Source organism: Neomonachus schauinslandi, chromosome 10, assembly GCF_002201575.2.
Source record: "Neomonachus schauinslandi chromosome 10, ASM220157v2, whole genome shotgun sequence".
Lineage (NCBI taxonomy): Eukaryota > Metazoa > Chordata > Mammalia > Carnivora > Phocidae > Neomonachus > Neomonachus schauinslandi.
Window position 1 is genome coordinate 92215217 of NC_058412.1, and position 23491 is coordinate 92238707.

A 23491-nucleotide genomic window follows, 5' to 3' on the forward strand; every position below is an offset into this window, starting at 1 on the left:
TGTTGCACCGTCTCACATCCCCACCAGCAGTGTGAGGGGTTTTCTCCATATCCTCACCAACACCTGTATGACCTTTTTCTTTTTTTTTTTAAAGATTTTATTTATTTGAGAGACAGAGAGTGCGAGTGAGAGAGCCCAAGCCGGGGGAGCAGCAGAGGGAGAGGGAGAAGCAGACTTCCCACTGAGCAGGGAGTCTGATGAGGGGCTCGATCCCAGCACTCTGGGATCATGACCCGAGCTGAAGGCAGATGCCTAACCGACTGGGCCACCCAGGGCCCCTGTTTTTTTTTTTTTTTTGACCTTTCTGATTCTAGCCATCACATGGGAATGAGGATACCCTGTGATTCTGATTTGCATTTCCCTGATGACTAATGATGTCAAGCATCTTTTCACGTGTTTATTAGTCATTTGTGTATTTTCTTTGGAGCGACATCAATTCAGATCCTTTGCTCATTTTTAAACTGGGTTAGTTGTCCTTTTGAGTTATAAAAATTCTTTATATACTCTGGATACAAGTCTCTTTTTAGGTTTATGATTTGCAAGTATTTCTCCCATTGTTTTTGCTTTCCTGATGGTGTCCTTTGCAGCAAAAAAGTTTTAATTTTGGTGAAGTCCAATATATCTGTTTTTCTCTGTTAAGGGCTTTTGGTGTCATAACAAAGAAACCATTGCCTAATGCAAGGTCACAAAGATTTACACCTATGTTTTCTTCTGAGAGTTTTATAGTTTAGCTCTTACATTTAGGTCTTGATCCATTTTGAGTTAATTTTGTATACAGTGTGAACTTCATTCATTTGCAGGTGGCTATCCAGTGGTCCCACCACCCTTTGTGGAAAAGATCATTTTCTTCCCATTGAATGATTTGATGCCTTTGTCAAAAATTAAGTGACCATATATGTGAAGATTTATTTCTGGATTATCTAGATTATATATAAATCGATATTTCATTGATCTATATGTCTATTCCAGTCCCACACTGTCTCAATTACTACAGTTTTTAAGTAAGTTTCAAAACTGGGAAGTGTGAGTACTCCAACTCTGGTGTTCTTTTTCAAGACTGTTTTAGCTATTCTAGTTCCCTTGGATTTCCATATGAATTTTAGGATCACCTTGTCAATTTCCACAAAGAAACCAACTTGAATTTTGATGGGCACTGCATTCATCACTTTGCTTTTTGATAGCACTTCAAATGAATATGCTAGTTTATGTTTACGCCACAAAATTTCACCTCAATAGCAATGCGGTCCCAAGTCTTCCCATCAAACAATTAGAAAGCTTAAAAAGACATGTTTATTTAGGGTATCACATATGAACACAGGGTTTTAGTTTGTTTGATGACTTTATTTCCAACAGTTGTTACTGCTTATTAGTCATAAAAATCATCAAAATCATCGGTGGATGTGTTGTGGTTTCTAGGACGTAATGCAGCTTCAATTTCTGAGTTACTGTCATCAGACTCACACCAGAAGGCTGGAAGAGAAAACCAGGCAGCTATTTAACATCTCTCCATCTGAACAGCTGGGCTTCATCAGCCGGACAGGTTAATCAGAGCACTGGCCTGCCAAAAGGCCTTCCAGGGACACTGAGGGATGAACCTGACAGATGCATCTGGAATGCGTGTCAGTACTGCACAAATTCACACATTTCAGTTTTTATGGAAAACACTGCAGAATATTTCCTTCCCTTTTTGTTGTGCCCAGCTCCTTACTGTAGGATGGGGCTTTAAGGCCAGGATTACCACGGAAGGGTCAGCTGGGGGTTTCATCAGGCCTGGGCCCGCCTCAGCTCAGCCGCTCTGGCACTTCGATCCCCTCTGGTCTCCACAAGAGCAGAGGGGAAAAGAGAAGGCACAGGGGAAGAAGAGCAGTGAGGTGTGTGCTGAGACCAGGCCGTGGGTGCACACGGTTACTTGGGAGGTGATCCTGGGAACAATGGGAGGGGCTGGAAGAGCAATGTAGAAGAGAGGAAGCCAAGAGAGGGTGTGTTCACGAGGGGGCGGGCAGTGGACAAGGTGGCTCAGTCCTGTAGGGCACCCTCTGAGAGACTCAGAACTCTCCTCAAACTGTCCCAACAAAGAGTAAGGAGGTGGGGTTATTCACTGACCAACTTCCATTTCTCATTGGTTGAGGGTTATTCTCAAGCAGGGCATCTACTCCCTGGCCCTGGGGGCTGGGCCTGCTCCTGTGGCCAGACAAAGCCCTGAGGCAGATGTGCAGAGCTGCCTGTCCCCGCTGAAGGCCACAGGCGTGCCCGAGATGCGCTGTGATCACCAAGGCGGCCGGACGGGATGTGGGGGGACACAGTCTGCTACACTGACCATCTCCATGACCACCGATATCTCCTTGGCACTCACTGCCTGCCATTCTGTGATGACTTCTTATATCCAGCCCATTTCATCCTTGTACCAACCTGGGAATGCCTCCATCTACTGAGCAAACAGGTGGAGACTGGCCCCAATCACAGCATTAGTGGATGTTCAAGCTACCAGTCCCACCCAGGTTGTCAGACTCACACCCATGCTCTCGATCACAGCCCACTAGGGAGGGGGTCTAGGCTGACAGAAGTAGAACGAGCCCAAGCTCTGCAGGGGACATGCCACAGTGTTGGCATGCAAGGTGGAGGAAATTCTCCCTGTGAGCTGGGGCTTCAAAGCTGAATAGGAGCTCACGGTGCTAAGGAAAAGGGAAGGAACAGCATGAGCAAAGGCACAGAGGTGCAAGTGTGGTGTCCAGGCACACCTCAGTTTCCTGTGCTTCGCAGAGATTGTGTTTTTTACAACTGGAAGATCTGTGGCAACCCTACATCAGGCAAGTCTATTGGCACCATTTTTCCAACAGTAATTGCTCACCTTGTGTCTCTGTGTCACATTTTGGTAATTTCCTCATTATTCCAAGCTTTTCTGTTGTTATTATATTTCATACAGTGACCTGTGATCAGTGATTATGACTCGTTGAAAGCTCAGATGACGGTTAGCATCTTTTAGCAATAAAGTGTTTAATAATTTTTAAACCAATGCATTTTAAATTAATTAATGTTAACATTTTTTTTTATACATAATGCTGCTGTACACTTAAGGGACTACAGTATAGTGTAAACACAACTTTTATAGGCACTGGGAGACCAAAAATTTTATTTGGCTTTATTGCAGTGGTCTGGAACCGAATCTGCAATACCTCTGAGGTATGCCTATATTTGGAAAAAGCTGCTTGTGACTCAACCCGAAGAGGACAAGACCTTGGAAGGAACTGAGCTGGAAAGAAGGGAAAGGCCAGACCACAAAGGGAGAAAGTTATAGACCCTATCCTGCACCTAGTGGGGGGCATTAGCAATTTTTCACCAGGATGGAAAGAAGGTTCAATGAAGTTTTAGATGCTGGTGGCCAGGTGGAGGGCAATCAGGACTTGGGGAGGGGCTGGATGTGAGGAAAACAGTCAAGGAGCCCCGTCCTGTCATGAGCAGTGGGTACTTGTGGGGCATTAGCTGTGAGGTTGGGGACAGAGGCAAAAAACATTTCATAGGTAGAATATACCACTGTTGGCAATCAGTTGGATGTGGAAGCCAGGATACCCTGCAAATTCATACTTGCAAATTAGAATGCTAAGCCACATGGCCTGAGGCACCCCTGTGTGTTGTCAGGTCCCAGCCCTGTCACTGAAGAATGGTGCCTCGAGCAGCCCTCCAATCCCCTCAGAGACCACACCACCCCGGGGGGAGCTGCAGGGGCCCCCTGTGATCATAGGCACCGTCACAGCCCTTACATGAGGGTGCAGAAAACAAATAAAAGGTCCTCAACAACTCTCCGTTAAAACACAAAATGAATTCTCTTACCTTTAAACTCTAAATTGGTAGTTAATTTCTTTTCATTTTCATGCCTGAAAAACAAAGAAATAGCCTAAGTCCTGAAAAAATGTGACGAACAGAGTGATATTTTTACAATGAGCACATCAGCAAAGAAGCATATGAGGTGCACTGAAGGGCCAGGCATTTTATGCGTGTTCCCCAAGTCTTTTCTTTCTTTTAAAGATTTTATTTATTCATTTGAGACGGAGAGAGACAGAGAGAGAGAGAGAGACAGAGCACGAGCAGGGGGAGCGGCAGAAGGAGAGGAAGAAGCAGACTCCCTGCTGAGCCGGGAGCCCGACGTGGGGACGTGGGGCTGGGATCAGGACCTGAGCCGAAGGCAGACACTTAACCATCTGAGTCACCCAGGCGTCCCCCCCGCCCCCGTACTCCCCAAGTCTTAAGAGCAAGAAGAAAATGTAAGGACTGCGGCGGCCGGAGGTATTTGCTGATGCTTTGGTGGGTGGGTCCCTATTGTGACAGCATCACAGGGTTCCTGAGTGTGTTCCCTGCTGGCTCTGCAGAGACTGGGTCAGACTGCTCCCTGTGGGTGCCGCCCGCAGTGCTGGACAACAAGCACATGGTCAGTGAGGCAGAGCACTGACCTCCCGTCAACAACCCTCTCAAAAACACAAACGGGCAAAGCTTTGGCACTTTGACACAAGCTGCAAGTAAAATACTTGAAGTAGAGAATCCAGGAGGGAACACAAGGAGAAGCTGGTGAGGAAGTTAAGACTCATCTCTGTCAAGCCAGTGATGGCAATCCTTAACAGCTTAACAAGGGAGTTCAGAATAAACTCTCAGCATGCTTAAATAAATATACTAAGGCATGGTGGAGAAAAACACAAGTATCCTGGACACCGATGTGTAGGCTTCTGGGTATCCCATGCACAAAATGCTAGCATCTACGGCATCTAATACCTAGCAACCTTGCTCCTGCCAAGGTATTTGCTGGCATTCACATTTACAGATTATTTCATTAAAACAGATTCCATCCAGCCTTTTAGATGAGTAGAATGAAGAAAAGACAGACCCCAATGTGCACAGTTCCTGCTCTGGCCGGGATCCTGGTCCTCTTGACATAGGAAACCTTGTGAACTCATCTTCTCCCTCCCCATGGCTAACGTATGGCTTAAAAACCTGCTGTTTGCCATAGCTGCCATAATTTATGGGTGTTTTTTTTTTTTCTTGTAAAATAAGCTTCACTCAGGTATCATTTTTCTAGGCTCAATATCTGTCAATGCTTCCTTTAAACTTGGCGCCTGTTTCATGCTCTGCCACGACCACCTAGCAGCCTGCGGCTATTTCCCCACGCAGAGGGGGCAGCCCCACGGCCACTGGAGAGAGCCTGGCGCTCACCAGCAGTCCTGGAGGCAGCAGGGAAGGTGGCCGCCACCCACATGGGTCCATCCGACATGAAGTCCTAGCCGCCCCCCCACCAACACACACACACACTAAATGCAACTACTGGGTTGTCTGTCTACTGTTTACCTATTTCCCATTTCATGAGGACACTGGTCCAGATGTCAGGGGCAGAGGCGGATTGTGACAATGCTGGTGGGGTACAGAGAGCAGTAATTTTCCAGCTGTAGTCCAAGAAATGAGAGCTGCAGGGGGAATGGGCGAGAGCGCCAAGGGCTGGGAGAACTGGGAGCACAGGGTGGGTGATGGGTGGCTGCAGGATCCCTGAGAAGGCAGGGCACCTCCTGGATTCTGCACTGAAAGCTGGAGCGGACCTCACAGGCCGGGATGGAGGAGGAGGATGTGGTGGGATGTGGTAGCCGGTGAGCACAGGCCAGATCCCGACGGCCCCGGCCACTTCTCTGAGCTCCAGAAACATGGCCAGTGCTCATGTGCTAGCTCTACTTGGCTGCCTCCAAAGTGCCTGTGGTCAACATGCCCATCCACGACCAAATTCACAATCTCTCCAGTGTGGTTCCCTTCCCCTGCCAGGCCAGGCCCCTCCTGTATCAGCCAACAGCACCTGGACCCTCTGCTCCCTCCCCAACCCTTTCCACTCCTGTGCCCTCCTGCACCCAATCAGCCCCTAGGTCCCGCCAATGTACCTCCCAGTACTTCCTAAAGTCCTTGCTCTTCCCTCTGCACTGCCGCTACCAGCCAACTACACCAGCATCTCTTGCCTGGAATTTGTAACAGCCCCTAGCTGGTGATGCCACAAACACCATGTCCCCTATGCTCCATTTTCCACTCGGAAGCAAGAGTGAAATTGTCGAAACACAAACCTGATCACTCCACTTCCTCGCTAAAGCCCCTTGATGCCTTCCCATTGTTTCTTGGCAAAAAAAACTAAATCCTGAACAGCACCTCCAAGGCTGATCCCCAGACTTGGCTGGGTCCTTCTGCTACAGCCTCCCCATCCCTCCCCTCCCCCACCGCCACCACTGAGTCCTCATTCCAGTTGCCATTTCACATGCATCTGTGTAACTAACACATGTGTGATCACTCCCCCTCTAGAGTGTGAGCTCCCGAGCGACCACACCTGTTTCGGCTCACCTGGGTGACCCAGTGCTTTGCAAGGGTGCTCAGGGATTATGTACAGAATGAAAGAGGAACCTCACCAAGAGCAGGGCCCTGCTTAAAGACGCCTGACCAATATTTGCTGACACAGTATTTGATTTGCAGGTTTCTACTTATGGGACTTCAGAATCAGGTTGTTCACGTTTCTTACTGGAAATGTGCAAGAAATATGTTGCAGAACTAAACATGTGTAGTTCACCCACTGAGAAAGGTGGATTATGCTTCCAGGTGTTTCTTACTCCATCCCCACATCTTTGGGGCAATTATTTTTCCCAGTGGGAAACCCACCCCAAATTTGATTTGAATCACACACACAATTCTTCGGGTCAACAGTTCTTTCGAAGCCACACCTAATGTGTAAAGCTCAGATGAGGCCAATGGGCAGGGTGGGAGAACTTTCCCTGGAATACTGGACATAGCCAACTTGTTTAGCTACTACAGCAAATAAGAGAAAAAAAAGTCTTTACTTCGGAAAGCGTAAGAAATGGAAGAGTTAGTCTTATAGGCCATGAGAGAGGGTCACCACAGTCCATCACACGTGCTTGGAATCTGACTGCTTCATCTTCCCCGAGAGCAGGCAAGGAACATTTCCATCTTATCAAGCCCAGGTTGGCAGAGGTTTGCTGTAAAGAGCCAGAGAGCAAATGGCTTGGGCATTGTGGGCCCTATCGTCTCAGTCACAACTGCTCGCTTCTGTGGTTGTGGCATGACAACAGCCATGGTCAATGTGTAAACTGGCAGACGAGGCTGTATTACAGTTCAACCTCACCGACAGGCACTACAATTTGAATTTCATAGGACTTTCATGCAACATTATTATTCTTTGGATTTCCCCCAACCACTTAAAAATGTAAAAACCACTCTTAGCTTGCTGGCTGTACGGGATCACGCAGTGGCCAGGCCCGAACTTGGCCCTGGGGCCACAGTGCACCAAGCCTGTTGCATGGGTGATGTGTGCCATACTTGCAGCCCACTGAAGGGCCTGCCTTTCCCCTGCACGGTCTTTCATGGGTAACTCTTAGAATCCAAAATAGCAGACTTGACTTTTTTCCCTAGAAGTTGACTTTAGGCTTTACTTCTAAATTCTGCAGAATTTCCCAGTAGTTTGGCAATTTCTCCCCTTAGCTATACAGTGAACACCATGTACCCATGAAGGGCATGCTCAATTGTTTACCTGTTGCCATATTGGCTTTATCACATAGCTTCCCTCTGTCTGTCCATCACGTTGTCTTATTTTATGAGGCATTTCAGTAATTGTTTATAAATTTCCCTGCCATTGATAAACCAGATTAGGGCAACTCTGTGCTCATCCTTGCTGAACTTAAGAAGTTAAGGTTGGCCAGGGTCTTACCAGGTTCTAGTCTAAGAGCAGCGCCTGACACCTACGTATGCAACCATGGTAACACGGAGTGTTAAAGAAATAGCTGAAATTATGTGTGTCAAATGTTCATTTTATAGAAGCAAAAGGCTAACACAGCTAGAAACAGTTACTTAGTCAACACAGTCAACATCAACACAGATAGATGATAAGACCTATTGTAAACATGAAGTTTTGCTTTGTGGAACCAACAAGTAGAGACAAAAATGAGACATGGAAAACCTATGAGTTTCTAGAAAATCTATTATGAAGTTACAGCAGAGCGTTTATGGATTATCAATCCAGCACTTTCACTGTCTGGGTGGTGGGGCCCAGAGAGGCTGAGTGAGGGATGTGTCCCAAGACTCAGAACCAGCAGATGGAGGGGCAGAAGTGGGACAGAGCTCCTTCCAGTGCGCTGACACTTCCCAAAGGCACACGTTGCAAACACCTGTCCCCACAGGAACCGGTGAGAAGTGGGCACACAGCAGGGTGGGGAGAACCTAGGCTGGGACAGCTGGTCCCTGTCCCAGTGCGGGACTGCTGATGGGAGAGTGTCAACTCTGGGGCCAGACAGCCTCTACTCCCCGTGCTCAACTCCGCTCCCTGTGAGGCCCTGGGCAAGTTCCCTACTTCTCTGAGCATCCATTTTCTGCCTTCCTTGCAGTGTCCTGGTAAGCTTCGAGACAATCGTGCTCAACAGCCTGGGTACGGCAGGCCTCAGGGAGTGGCCCTGCCACAGGGTCGCAGCTTCCGGGTGAACAAGGGCATGTGCTTGGTTTAGTGATGTGCAGTCACGGGGTCTAAGCAGAGGTGACAGGTCCTCTGGCACAGTGACCAAGGAAAGGGAAAGTCTGCGGACAGACTGAAAGGAAACAGGCCTGAGATGAACGGAGTCTCCTCCTCGAGGAGCCTAATGGGGCAGGAGGCCTGGGGGAAGAGACTGCCTCTGGCGGGCCTGGCACACGCAGGTGGGCCGAGCATCTCATCTGCAATGGGTTGTTCATTCGTTGGCTCACTCACTCGTTCACTCTCTCATAAATCCCACCCAGACGACACTACACATCAGCTCTGTGCTGTGGCCGCAGCAACAAACAGGACACATTTGATTCTGCCTGGGCCTCTCATGCTCCAGTGGGGAGACAGACACCATAATAAGAACTGTGACACAAGCCAAAGAAGGCAACTGCGGGGTGGGCTGAAAATTGATGGCAGCAGAATTAGGGGGCAACATCCAGGCCCCCAATATGTGCGAAGAGCCCACAAGCCCTTGTCAAATTCAGGGCCAGGAGCCAGACATCCTTTCCCCAACAGACAGGATGGCAGTCAGGCAAGGACTGCAGAAAGGCACTCTAAGTGTGTACGCCCAGTGTGCTCCCTGGAAGCCAAATGCAGAGTGTGCGAGCAGAGCACATGCAGTCAAAGTTGACTGCAAGAGTCTCCCTTGGGAAACGTGCATGTGCCCCCGGCCTTCCCTCTTCCACAAGCTCATGCAGAGACCTTCGTGGAGTGCATGATTCCCTGCGGCTGGGGTATGTGATGCTGCCCAGAGGTGAGGGCATCTAAGGCAAATCCTTGAGTGAACGGTGGAGCTGTATACAGATGTTCATTCACTCAGCAAGTCCAGTGGTTATTGAGCACTGGTGACCGAGAAAAGCCCCCCATGCCCCAGTGAGGAGCTCACAGTGGGGGCAAGGTACCTGCAAATGGCTACCACCCCTATGCTACAGATGATGCTAGAAATAGCCATGGGGCCACAGGATGGGTGTATGACCAGATCCTCTTAGGAAGCTTTTAGAAGGTTAATAGTTAAGCCTTGACAGTCTAGTAGGCATTGGCCAGGTGAAAGAGTGGGGGCAGAAGCATTCTGGCAAAAGAGCAGGACTAGAAGCTGGGGCACATGACCCAGCAGGTTGTATGAAGGCATGACATGAGGTTGTCCAATGGGCACAGGGATATGGGGGAGCAGGCTGGGGGGCACTGCAGACAAAAGGACACGCAGTGCTTGAGTGGGGGTGTGGGCAGTGGGAACCCTTGAGGGTTCAGCAGCAGACGTGCAACAGTCAGGCTAGGGTGTCAGACACTCAATTCTTGGCCCTGTGGGAGGAGGAATCTGGAAAACAGACCTGGGGGATGTCCTAATATTAGTAACACAATGACTCTCAACCTCATGGTCAATATCATTGTTTTAAAGGAAAAAAAGTGTCCACAGCCTGTTAGCAAACTACCTAAGTTATTGTGACTTCGAGGTCATGTTAGTGGAGTCTGGCAATGAGACTCTTAGGATCCTGCCAAGGGCAGGGTCTATGGTGTTGGGGACAATGAGGAGGGGCTCCTAGTAGGACGTACCCTTCCAGTTCAAGGCTCTTAATCTAAGACTGAAAATAACTATCTAATGAGAAGATGTGGTCTCTAAACTCTGAATTCTAATTTTTAATGATTTGATTGCTAGCTAGAATCAGTATTAAAATGTCTCAAATAGCATCTTCAGCTAGAATTTTCCTCAGAAGAGACATATATTTCTGAAAAATAGAAGGCATAAAATAATTCAGAAAGGAAAAAAAAACCCACGAGTATACCAACAAATCTCTGTAAATACTAATTTTAAGTTTTAAGAGCAGACTGAAGGCCAACACAGTTTTAATTTGACAAAGTCCGAGCGCCCCCTGATGGTTAGCCAGGCACCCTGCAGCAAATGCCATTTTTTTTTTATCTGCCTGGGGTCAACTTGTTAACTCAGCTAGTCAAGTAAGTGACTGTTCTTCCATGCTCTGTGTAGAAAAAATAAAGTATGTGGGTTTGTGAGGAGAAACATGTAGGATATTTAGGCAGCTGCTTATCCAATAGCATTTAAGGAGAATGCAGATTTGTTTAGCCAGAGACGGAGAATGGGGGCTTTAATAGGAGAACCTAAAGGACTTCCAGGAAAACTGCATTTTTATTTCACTGGTACCAATTCCTTGTGATCTTTGTATTATCCCAAGGGAAAATGGCACAGTGACCAGGCAAGAAGAGAGATACCACGGTCCTCACCAGAGCATCAGCTGCAGCTTGGCGCCATCCACTGGCCACACCTGTGACTGCAGGGTGGGCCCAGAATGCCACCTACAGCGGCCCTGCCAGGGTGCCGTCCCTGGGTGACTTCTGCTACCTTTCCCCCAGGCAATTATGCTGCAAGCACACATCCTTTTCTTTCCATAAAATGTTATCTTGATCCAGCCAGTAAACTGAAGTTACATGGCAGGCTGTTAAAATACACTTTCCGTTGAATAAATGGATCCGGGAGCATGAAAACCGCTTCCTGGGGAAGGTAAAGCGAGACAATGTTTGCAGAGGAGAGGAAGCTCTGGCATGCACCCCTGAACAAAAGGGAACAAGTGGTCTTTACTTGGAGAACGGCTTCCTATTAGGACTCACTCCTTCGTACATTATGCCTTTCATCCCCACTCAACCACAAAATGATTTTGCTGAAGCAAATACAATGGTAGAAAAAGATTTACACTGAAAGAATCTTTAATAATAAACTGTTGCCGATCTGCCTACTTGCCCGTGATTTATAATACAATAAACATCGGATTCTATTACGGCTCATGCACTGAAGCTGCTGCTCTGAAAAACGGAATATGAAAGCACCCGGATCACACCACCATCACAATGAAATGAGCATGTATAAATGTGCTAAGAGTATCTCTTTGCATCTTTTATAGCTTGTGTGTATTAATCTGTAACGCTTATTAAGAAAGTCATTGCTATGCAAAGCAGCACCCAATCCCTTTCTCTGGCTTTTCAACAGAGTGCACTGTTTAGCCAATAGGACGGACCCTCTGGCCCTCATTCTGCATTCATCACAGGCAACATTTGCACAATGTATCTCTCAAAGGCGGCTGAAAAGAAGGCCTTAATACTCATGTAAACAACTGCAAACCAATTACTTAATGAATCAGGCCCACACATAATGAGGTGCAGACAAAGAGCTATAAATGCATTTTTGCACCCAAGCCGCTGCTTTAAAGTAAAATCCCTCAGCTGTAGTTTGGGCTTAACTAGCACATCATAATTATTGTCTCTAGGACATCAGAGGAAGCCCTTTTTTTTTTTTTTAAGGTCCAGCAGGGTCTTTTTTTTTTTTTTTCTGAGGTTGCTCATCAGCTCACTGACAAAATAGAGCATAGAAGAATTTTTAAAAGTGCTACAGCAGCCCTGCACTGTTATGTTTATTCTGAAGTACTGGGTTTCGAGACCACTTGTAAAAGCAATAAAGCACGAGGAGTGACTGCAGTAAGTGGGATCCGTAAATGTAAGCCTCTAAGAAATTTCAGTGAAACCAGGCACAAACAGCAAACCCAGAGCCCTCCAAAGCCCAGGGTGCTATACTAACACCACCAAACCCAGCACGGGAACCACACCATGACAAAACAGCATGCCAAACCCACACACTCAACGCCCAGGCCTTTTCATCACTGGATTATCATCAAGGGTCTAGAACCAAAGGTTCCTTGAAGACCTTTTTTTTTTTTCCTTCTTAAAGGGGGTGATGAGATGACTTGTAATTTATTTAGAAAATTAATTTCATGCAGGAACAATAGGTCCTTGACTCGGAATGAAGGGGGAAGACAGTGTGAATTTAGTGAAATACAGACACAAGCCTGAGGAAATGTTCTTGGGGCCCAGCTGCTTTCTAAATGTATTTTAAAACTGCCTCAAGCACGTATACCTATAAAGACAAGGTAAAGAAGAATTGAGCTTTTTCGTGCCCCTAAGATATAATGGAAAAGAGCACTTCTAACTATCTTTAACAACTACAGGATGTGTTATTAAGCCAAATGATAACAGGAAGCCCCGAAACTACCTGTAGAATTCACTACCTTTAAAGTATTAAATTTAAATTTAAAGTATTAAATTCACTACCCTTAGAAGACCCAGAACTTGAATTTACAGTATAATCCAAAAAACATAACCCTTTAGCACTCTTCCTGTCCCATGATTCATTTCCTCTTACTTCCTTCAAAAACATGGATGAAAACCCAGGTATTACAGATGCTAATTTCTGAGAACTATGTGAGTGATTTTCTAAAATTGAACTTGCCAGGTTTCTAAACAATCTAATTTTAGAAAATCAATCTCATTTTAAGATATTCCGAGTCCTAAAAATATTACAATGTTTTTCAAAATAAAAGTGAAAGCAGGATTTTTTTTTCTTGCATTTTAAAAATACTAGATTTCTGGATCAAATCACTTTGTCTTATGGGACACTATATGTGACATTAGAAATGTAAAGTTTCTGTTTTAAAATTTCATCAGGGTAAGAAGCTCATTCAAAAGTAATGCAATCATCGGGCGCCTGGGTGGCTCAGTTGGTTAAGCGACTGCCTTCGGCTCAGGTCATGATCCTGGAGTCCTGGGATCGAGTCCCGCATCGGGCTCCCTGCTCGGCGGGGAGTCTGCTTCTCCCTCTGACCCTCCTCCCTCTCCTGCTCTCTGTCTCTCATTCTCTCTGTCTCAAATAAATAAATAAAATCTTAAAAAAAAAAAAAGTAATGCAATCATCTAAAGGGCATCGCTTTAATGAGAACTGTTATCACAAAAGGAAATTTGTGCGGTTTTAAGCAACATGCAGCCCGAAGCCAAAACGGGTAGGTATCTCCTCAGAAACTGCTTCTATTCCCATTGATAAATTCTTTTTGACCCAACACCACTGCACGGTCAGTATTTCATGTCGATGACAAATCCAGCACACAACTCACCAACTCGCTTATTGTTGCCTGGAAAACTTACAAGAAGGGCTACAGTTTCCACAGATGTGAAAGGATAAATTTTGTTCTTTCTGGTCAATAAGCAGGGAAGTCGCAGGAAAGGAAAGGGTAACCCAGCCCAAAGGCTTGGTGAAAAAGAGGAATACGAAAACAAATCCCCAGCAGTTGCCAGTATATATGTCAGCCACCTCAGGAAGAAGAAACAGGCCACTTTATTTCTTTTAAGGCCCGATGTTTTCTCTCTGCCCTTTTCCGACACCCTCCATTGTGTGGTCTCTAAGCAGCCCTACCGCGAGCAGCTGTAGACGCTAATTTGTGGTTCACTGAGGTGTCAATTGAGTCTTAAACCAACGAAACAACAGCTGCAAAACAATGCTTGGCTCTGGTGCAAATATTTTCAAAGGTAGACTGAAGTTTCAACTGTTATTTCAGATCAACAGAAACCCAAACCGTAACCTTCCCTCGAGTCACACAACAAAATAATACGCAGCCAGAGTTTCATTCATTACGGAGTGACATTTCTCATCTTGTCGCCGCTGTCCAGAAAGGCTTTCACGACTTTACCTTGACAAAGGACTTCCTTCGCTCGATGAAAAACTAGCCTCCGAAGCGATTTTGTTAGCTGTCTTTGTCTTGAATGTCCCGCTGCCAATGTTCAGACCTGTGAGAAGCACAAACGTGGAGCGTGAGTGCTGGCTGCCATGCAGCAAAGAAATGCACTGAATGGCGCAGCGGCTGCACGACAACTTTGGTGGAACAAACGTCGACGGGGGAAGACGCTGTTCAAGCCACAGAAGGCAAGGGAGCTTCAGAGGCAAGGGACAACATGTTGGCAGAAAGCTGAAAGGAAGTGTGCGTGTGTGTGTGTGTGTGTGTGTGTGTGTGTGTGTGTGTGTGTGGCGGGGTGTGTGTGTGTTCCTGAGACACACAGAAGCCACAAAAAGTAAAAATCACTCAAAGAGCTCTATTTTAAATGACCAAGACACACGTGCACATGTATGGTCTCTCCCCTGGCACTAAGCACTAATAATCCACCTTGTTGTAACACATGGACACGGGCAGTGAGAGGTCACCAAAACGATGGGTGCTGGGAACCAGGTCTCAGAAGTCACTGACACCCCAGGGTGACAGTTACATCTCTGCCAAATCCTCTTTTTTCCATCTTGTGAAGGAGAATGAACCGCCATTGAAAGCTATCAAGGCCACTCTTTAACCAGCCTGACAAGGTTGATGGGGAAAGATGCACAATCCACCTCTTCCCTGGAGAGGGGGAACCAGACTGTCCCCACAGGGCAGGCCTGGCCCCCACCTCCTGGGCGCCCTTGGATGTGTTGGCTACCAGTCTGATTCCGAACTGGTGGTCACTGGTGTCACAGATGGCGAGTGCACAGGCATCACTCGGAAAGGCACTGGCCAAGTTTCTGACCTGTAGCCTGCTCACCTCACAGAACCTCCACAGTGAAGTGATGCTCTTAACAAGGTATCCACATTCGCCCGAAGAGAGTCCCATGCTTAACACAAGGTCTTTCAGACGTGAAAATGAAGGCACAAGGTTGAAGTGGCTTGTCTTAGTGACAGGTCCAGAGACACAGCCTAAGTCATCTGACACAAAAAGTAACTGAAATCTGCACTTCTTCCACAATTAGATGTAGGGGGGGCTCCCGAGTTCAGGATGCACACCCCTCCTGCTACCTGTAACAAGCCTGTGAGGTCTAACACAGGTGCATGGCTTCCATTTCCCTCTGCCCTCCCAGCCACTTCCTGCTTTTCTTTGGAGCTCAGAGAAGTCCCTGGGATTAGAGTGGGCGTGAACGTGAAAAAGTAATTGTAACCAACAGTAAAATAAATATTAGAAGTAGCATCTAACTACAGTGTCAGCCAGGACCATGAGAAGGGCTTCTGTGATCCCAGTGCTAGAAAATCTGGAATCTTGCAAAGCACACAGTGTCATTTTGAGGGTAGAGCGAGGAGACTGAATGAGGGGTGCCTGACAATACAACCTATCACTTCACTTATGAATAGATAATTAATCAACAAATATATTAGTTATTACTATATTAACAGTACCAAGCCGTTCGATATACAGACAAGGGACTATAACTTATGTCGAATTTACTAATCCTTTGGGCCTGTCCAATGAACTATCGCAAATATACTTACCACAAACAGACTTGTGGAATCACCTTCCAAACGTGTGTGTCTGCTGATGGGCTCTACCGCTCTGAGAGAGGCCTCTCTCTCTTGGGACCCCATTTGTAAAATGAGGGGTTAGAGAAATACTTTCTAAGATCCCTCTGGACTCTAATTCTGTGACTCAAATGTGAAGAAGGCGATGAAAAGCCCAGGTGAGGGCTCACAAGTGCTGTGTTTTTCCAAAGTGCTGAAGACCTCCACCGGGGCAGAGGCCCTGCTTTCTACAGCAACAGACTGCATGGTCTCATGTTTGTGGAGATGAGATCACCACCACCACCGCTCTCAGAACACTTTTCTCTAAGAGGCGCTATGCTGGGCATTTAACCTGCAGTGACTTACTGAATCCTCAAAACAACCAAAATAACTGAGCTTTGCAGCAACTGATTCTAGCACTAATATTATCTAGGAAACAGCTCTCCAAAGACAGACAGTGAAATCTGATACGCCATAAGTACGTCCCTCAAAAAAAAGGTCTCATGAGACAACTAGGAAATCTGGATATGGACTGGGAATTATGTGATTTAAAAAAAAAATCACTATTCCAGTAGGTGAAATTATGACATGGTGGTTTATGTAAAAATAAGAAAATCATTAAAGCATACATCGGTGCATTTACTTTCACAAAGGGAGCTGAGGTGACTCACACTAAAAAAAAAGGTGTAATAAGAGAAAGACCACTGAAAACAATAAAAATACAGTAACAGAATGTATGAAAACAAAGAAAATTACAGTTCCAACAAAAATTCTAGGTTGAAGGAACTATATTTAAGCTTAAAATTTAGCTTTACTGCGATTTAGAGTATTTTCATTTAAAGAACCCCAAGTCCCCCAACATTCTGGGGAGGGAAGGTAGCCTGGCATGATGCTCCCATTGATGATTAAGGAACTGGGAGATGTAGAGAAGGGAAGGAATTTGGGGTGTTTCCAGTGGTACTTAGTGACAGGTTACTATCACGACATACCAGGTAGAATCCGAGGGTTCTGTTTGGGCCGTTGCCATGCTGGGGGCCAGCACATACCCAGGAGGGAAGACTTCCAAACTGTTGTTCATTAAGAACTGAAAAAGTACTGGTTTAGTCTGACCTGGTGACAGCTTGTTACAGAGCAATCTCCAGAAACCTTCAAAGGATGACCGCCCTTGCCTGAACACAGCACCGGCTGCCACCCTAAGTCCCCTGGACACTGGCTTTGAGTGTTGAATATGCCCTGCTTACCTGACAGTTGTAACACAGAAACATCCATCTTTTGGAATCTGTCTTCAGTGTGATTTATATTATCCTGAAGGGTAGACTGCTTCAGCAACTGGTAGGCTTTTGTTTCTACAGATTTAAAAAAAGACACAGATAACTGGATATCCACATGCAAAAGAATGAATTTGGACCCTTGCCTTACACCACACAAAAATCAATTCGAAATGGATTACAGACTTAAACACAAGACCTAAGACTATTAAATCCCTGGAAGAAAACATAGCAGAAAAGTTTCAGGACATTGGACTTGGCAATGATTTCCTGGATGATACTAGTAACCTAGTTGACAAAATTAAAAATAGACAAATAGGACTCAAACAAACTTACAAACTGTTGCATGTCAAAGGAAAAAATGAACAGAGTGAAAAGGCAACCTACAGAATGGGAGAAAATGATTGAAATAACATATTTGACTAGCGGTTAATATCCAGAATATATAAGGAACTTCTACAACTTGACACCATCTCCACCACCACCACCACCAACAAATGACCCAGTGAAAAGGTGGGGAAAGAACTTGAACAGACCTTTCTCCAAAGAAGACATACAAATGGTCAATAAACACAAGAAAAGATGCTCAAAATCATTAATCATTAGGGAAATGGAAATGAAAATCACAATGAGATAATCACATCCGACCCTCAGGATGGCTACTACCAAAAGAACAGAAAATAACAAGTGTTGGAAAAGATGCAGAAAAGTTGGAACCGTGTGCACTACAGGTGGGAGTGTTAGAATGGTGCCGCCATTCTGGAAAATACTATAGAGGTTCCTCAACAAATTACATATAGAACTGCCACATGAGCCAGCAATCCTACTTCTGAGTATATATCCAAAAGAATTGAAAGCAGGGTCTTGAAGAGATATTGGCACACCCATGTTCACTGCAGCATTATCCACAATAGCCAAGAAATAGAAGGAACCCAAATGTCCACCAACAGATGATAAAAAAAAAATGCAGCATAAACATAAAACTGAATATTAAGCAGTCTTTAAAAAGAAGAAAATCCCAACAACATGCTACAACATAGATGAACCATGAGAGCATGATGCTAAGTGAAATAAGCAGTCACAAAAGAACAAATACTATACGATTCTGCTTATATGAAGTATTGAAAGTGGTCAAAATGAAAGAAACAGAAAGTGGAAAGGTGGTCACTAAGGTCAGGGGTGAAGGGGAAGGGGGAAATCAGTGTTTAGTGGGTATAGTAGTTCAGTTCTGCAAGATGACAAAGTTTCAGAGAGCTGCTGCACAACAATGTGAATGTATTGAACACTACTGAACTGTACACTTAAGATGGTAAATTTAATGTTATGTATTTTTTATCACAGTTAAAAAAAAAGTAGAGTGACCAGACATCCCAATTTGTCCATGACGATGCAGGTTTAAGCCTGCTGTCCCAGTACAACTATGAATAGAATTCCCTTTTGTTACCAAATGTTTCCTTGTTTGGATAGTGACTTATCTTGGCACCCAGACCAAATGCAGTGTGTTGGCACAGTCTGGCTACTGACTAAAGAAAAAAAAACTGTAAAAAACATTAAAACACTGACTGGATAGTTGATGATACTGATAAATTATTCTTGTTTCAGTTGTGGAAAAAAGGCACAGAAATACAGAATATTCTTTTTTTTTAAGATTTTATTTATTTGAGAGAGAGAGTGAGAGAGAGCATGAGAGAGCGGGGTGAGGGGGTGAGGGGCAGAGGGAGAAGCAGACTCCCCACTAACGTGGGAGCCCAATGTGGGGCTCACTCCTGGGACTCTGGGATCATGATGTGAGCCGAAGGCAGATGCTTAACCGACTGAGCCACCCAGGCGCCCCAATACAGAATATTCTACAACCCAGAGAGAAGTTTCTTAAATTCTTCCTATAATGTTAACACTTTCAAATGCATGCAAATTATTTTTTGAACGTCACTTTTTAGAAATTCTGAAAACAAACAAAAAACAATTTAGTTGAACCCAGGTTTCAAGACTCGAAGACAAGTTGTAGTTTATCTTCATGAAGTGGCCAAATCCCAGTCATTATTTTGAGTGGGGCTGTGGGTAAGGCTCCACGTCCTAGTAAAATGGTTTCTCTCTTCTCTAGGCCTCGCAGAAGCCACTAGAGGAACGAATCCAAGAGACAGCACTGATTGCTTTGGTTTCCCAGTCCCTCCAGGACACTCCTGGCTCTGGCGGGCAGCGAGGGCCGAGGAAAGGCTGGGTGAGGGCAGGAGGGCCAGGAAGACCAGCTGCCACAGGATGTGCGCAGAGGCCCGCAGCTGAGAAAATCAAACCTAGGCTTATTGTAGGGATGGAGCAAAGCCAGGTGCCCCAGAGGGATCAGCAGGAGCACGGACCTGACACCCAGGTCTACAGGACAGGGGGGCCCTGCGGGGCTTTTAATCAAGTCTGCCACGAGTTAATGCGGGAAGACTATTGGGAACAGCGATGAATAAAAACTACATAAAGGACCGGAGTGACACAATCTTCCCTATCACCTCAAGTCTCCAGGATACCTGAATGAAACCAATAGCACAGACATAACAAAACAGGATCCACGGCTGTATCTTCAACGTGGCCACAAAAATAAAAGGATTCCTGCTGTCAGCACCAGGAGCTGCATTCCTGTGTTTGCTGGCTCCATTTAAGAACTTAACCATGAGCCCCTTATTACTGGATTAAAACTACCATTACACTGAAGAATAAGAATATAAATTCTCTTGCCCTACTGAGAATCAATCAAGATAAAAATAAGTATTGAAAATGAGCATCATATTTTAGAATGCTAAATGATACATAATTAAAATATGTACAGATCAAGGACTCTTAACTCTGAAAATAATAAATTCTAAGGCAACATTTTTAAACACTGTTGGATTGTGAAATCAGTTTGGTGCATTGGAACCAGATTTGTGAAAAATTTAATACAGAAAACACCAGATGCAGTGCATGCAGAATGGGAAAGTACTGTTGTGTGTCCTGGGTGTATGTGTGTGTATGTGCGCGCACATGCATGCACGCTGGCCTGGGACGGAAAGTATTTTTTGCTGTAGATTAGTCTCATTGTCCTAGGGTGGCTCCAATATGATGGCATCATAATACTCTCCAATTAATTCTAACGTCCATTATTACTTCAGACTTGTTGTAAGGTTATTTGGGGAGAGGGGAGATATTAACAAAATCAAAGAGAGAGCCTCTGGATTCTAAGTAGGTAAAACATCATTGTAAAGGAGGGGGAAATGTACTTTTTTTTTTTTTTAATGAATTCTTTTTATTGCAAACAAACGTCTAAATTAATTTCTCCACCCACTTTCTTTAGAAAGAAAAAGAAATCAGCAGGCTAAGGAGATACCCATTCAAGAACTGACATGATTAAAAATTAAGATATAAATGGGTGACTCACAATGTCATTAGCTTACAAAGATGGTGGAGTGAACTACTACAAGCACACTAGTTATACAGTATTTTGTGGGAGAAGGGCATACAGACATAGCTAACTTCATATAGATCCCATTAGACAACTGGATTTACAACAAGTTTATAAAAACTTTCCAGCTTTTAAGATCTAAGTCCAGACCGTAATGACCCTATGCTATTTCTGCATTCAGTTACACTTAATTGGTCAAGGAAGAGATAGCGAAGACAGACATTTAACAACAACAAAACACAGAGGCTCCTGGCAGCTGGAGGCTGGGATTGGGGTTCCTCTCGTCTATTATCTTAAGGTAAATCATTTCACTCCAGTGGGCTGGCTTTCCTGCTTCTCAGAGACCAGAAAGGCATGTGCCTTTTATTTTTAGGATAGGGTTTTTGTGAAAAATGGCAAGCTAGTAGTTGAAAGGTAATTTCAGATTTGGGAGGATTAAATGTTCCATCCAAATATTAAACAGTACTAATATTGTTACTGGTCTAAGTCTAGCAAGGGAGAAATGTGAAGTGAGTTCACTCTTAGCAGCAAGGGACCATTTTACTACTCTGGAAAGATCAGCCATTTCCATGTTCTACATACTTTCTATTCTGGTTTCCTTTCCTTCTTCTTTTTTTAAATTGAGGTATAATTGACATACAACATCATATTAGTTTCAAGTGTACCACATAATGATTCAGTATTTGTATGCACTGTAAAATGATCACCACAATAAGTCTAGTTACCATCCATCATCTTAATAGTTACATTTTTTTTTCCTGTGATAAGGACTTTTAAGATCTACCTTCCCTTCCTTCTTAAGGAGCTTGGGCTCTGTAACTGGGCTGTGGCCTTTCCCTTCAAGGCTGCTCCAAGTCTGCTTTGAGAGATGGCTCATCTCTCCTGTTCCGTTCAACCAGAGCCCAACCCCCTTCTCAACCATGGATCCTCACTGGTATTTGATCTTTAAACCTTCTGTGGCCCTTCTCTAATAAGTTGCTGAAGCCCACCTGGACACATTTTATCTGCAGCTGCCCTCACCTGAGTGAAAGAGGGTTTTGGCAAAATCAAGCTGAGGACTGCTTGGGCACATCGCCTGCCCCATCCCCATGCATGATTCCTTCAATGGTTTAATGGCAAAGTGAAGCTTAAAAGGTAAAATGATTAAATGCATTCACTGGGAGGAATAAACACTAACGGAGACAGGACCAGAGACACCAAAACAGCTGGAGGAGTTGGAGCAGACTGTGCTGTTGGCCATCAGGAGGTCTGTGTTGGGGATCAGGTGCTCAGAGCTAGGAACTACTCTCCCATGGAATGTCCATATCCTTAGTTTAGCCAGTAGAGATGCAGTAAGCAACATATGGAGGACTGGGAGCTCACCCAAAAACGGTTTGGTAAAAAAAAATAACCAGGAGAGGCTAAAGGCTACATAGCCTGTATAGAAATAGGGGAAGAAGGGTTCAAGTACACAGATACTGCACACAGACTGGACAGGGCAGGACTGTAAATGCAGACGCTTTCTGGGTCCAAGCAGATACCGTACATAAGGTACTCTGGTGGGGTGAGAGCGGCAGGAAGGGGAGCCCTGTAGCAGGCTGGAGAGCACGTGCCTCGTCCAGAGGGGACAGCTGATTTGCTGTCGGGTGGGAAAGAGGGACAGAATTCTTGCCAGACTTCTATCTTTTTTTAAAAAATAAAACCCTGCACAGGCCAAACAGTACTTGCAACCTCAAAACTTGAAGGTGGTGCGCAATTTTTTCTGTGTTCACTGTATAAGCACAAGAACCCTTAGAGAAAAACTTCAGCCAAGGGATACAAGTTCGATGTCAGGAAAAGCTTTCTCAGTGGAAAGTTGATTGGAATGTATTATCAAGGGGGGCTGCAGCAGCTGTGTGATTTTTAAATAGCCGTCTGTATTAAAGGGACCAGGCTGTACAGTCTTTGGAGGCAAGGGTGCAGTTTTTGCTAGGGGTGCTCCAATAATTCAGATATAGAAGACTAGAATGTCAGCTTTATAAAGTAAAAAGGCAGAGCTACAGGCACGAGGTTTCTGGCAACTCAGGCCCAGGCTGGAAGGAAGCCTCAGGAAGGAAGGAAGAATCAGCCTGTTAAAAGTTACACTGTGTTGCCCTGCAAATTCATAGTTATTTAACGAATGAATGAACAAAGGAGCAAAAGTAACAAATCTAGAGGTTCAAGTTAGTCTGCTTAAATAAGGTAGGGGCAAGGCTCATGTGGTTCCCAGGGAAAAGACTTTAGGGGCACCTGGGTGGCTCAGTCGGTTGAGCGTCTGCCTTCGGATCAGGTCATGGTCTCAGGATCCTTGGATGGAGCCCCACTGGGCTCCTTGCTCAGCAGGGAGTCTGCTTCTCCCTTTCCGTTTGCCCCTCTCCCCTGCTCGTGTGCTCTCTCTCTCTCTCTGATAGATGGGTAAAATCTTAAAAAAAAAAAAAAAAAAAAAGACTTGCGCATTCCCAACTACAAGTTAACTGAAGTCTGTAAACTGGAGACCTGGGTGGCCCCTTAAGGCTTCACTTTCCAGCCTGTGCCTTAAAACTCCTCTCAGTATTGTCAGACTCTCAGAAAATTACTGAGTAGTGCAAATAATTCGATAAAACAAGTATCTCTAAAGAATACAACTTTTTGATTAGAATGTTCTGGTGTACACAGAAACACGTGCGCGTGCTCAAGCGTTCTGTTCTGGAGCTCTCAGTTAAGCATCCGTAATATGTTCAAATCTACGTCAAGATTTAGTTTAAAAAGTAGAAAATAGTGGAGTTTAAAACACAAAACAAGGCAAGGGGGTTAAAAATCTATCCCTGGCTATTAATTTCAGACGAGTGACACAACGAGATAAATACATTTTTCCTACTTTGTTACATGAGCTGGCCGAACCCAATCATCTGTCTTCCTGCAAAGTGGGTGAGGGATCACTGAGACTGTTCTCCTTTTTGATATGCATTTTGTGTCTAGAAAATGGAACAGCCAGGGAAAGAGAGAAAACATGTTGAAAAAAGGGAGGTAGGAGAGAGATGATGTTGGTGAGAAGGGGGAGAGAGAAAAAGCCTCAACTTCTTATCTTTGGTTCTCTTTTATATGCAAATGTACACCTGCTAAAATACGTCTAAATCTACAAATAAAGAGAAAAAGAAAATATCTGATG

At 45.0% G+C, this 23491-nt stretch overlaps 1 protein-coding gene across 1 annotated transcript in view; it reads right to left on the minus strand.

Moving 5' to 3' along the window:
- Nucleotides 1–1303: 1303 nt before the first annotated feature.
- KIZ (kizuna centrosomal protein) overlaps nt 1304–23491 on the minus strand; it is a 126201-nt gene continuing 104013 nt past the window's right edge. The window contains exons 10-13 of the mRNA XM_044918578.1: nt 16896–17000; nt 14053–14149; nt 3829–3872; nt 1304–1470 (exon numbers count right to left, since the gene is read on the minus strand). Of these exons, the coding sequence (XP_044774513.1) occupies nt 1367–1470; nt 3829–3872; nt 14053–14149; nt 16896–17000 (350 nt within the window). The 3' untranslated portion in view covers nt 1304–1366. The remainder of the gene's footprint in view (nt 1471–3828; nt 3873–14052; nt 14150–16895; nt 17001–23491) is intronic.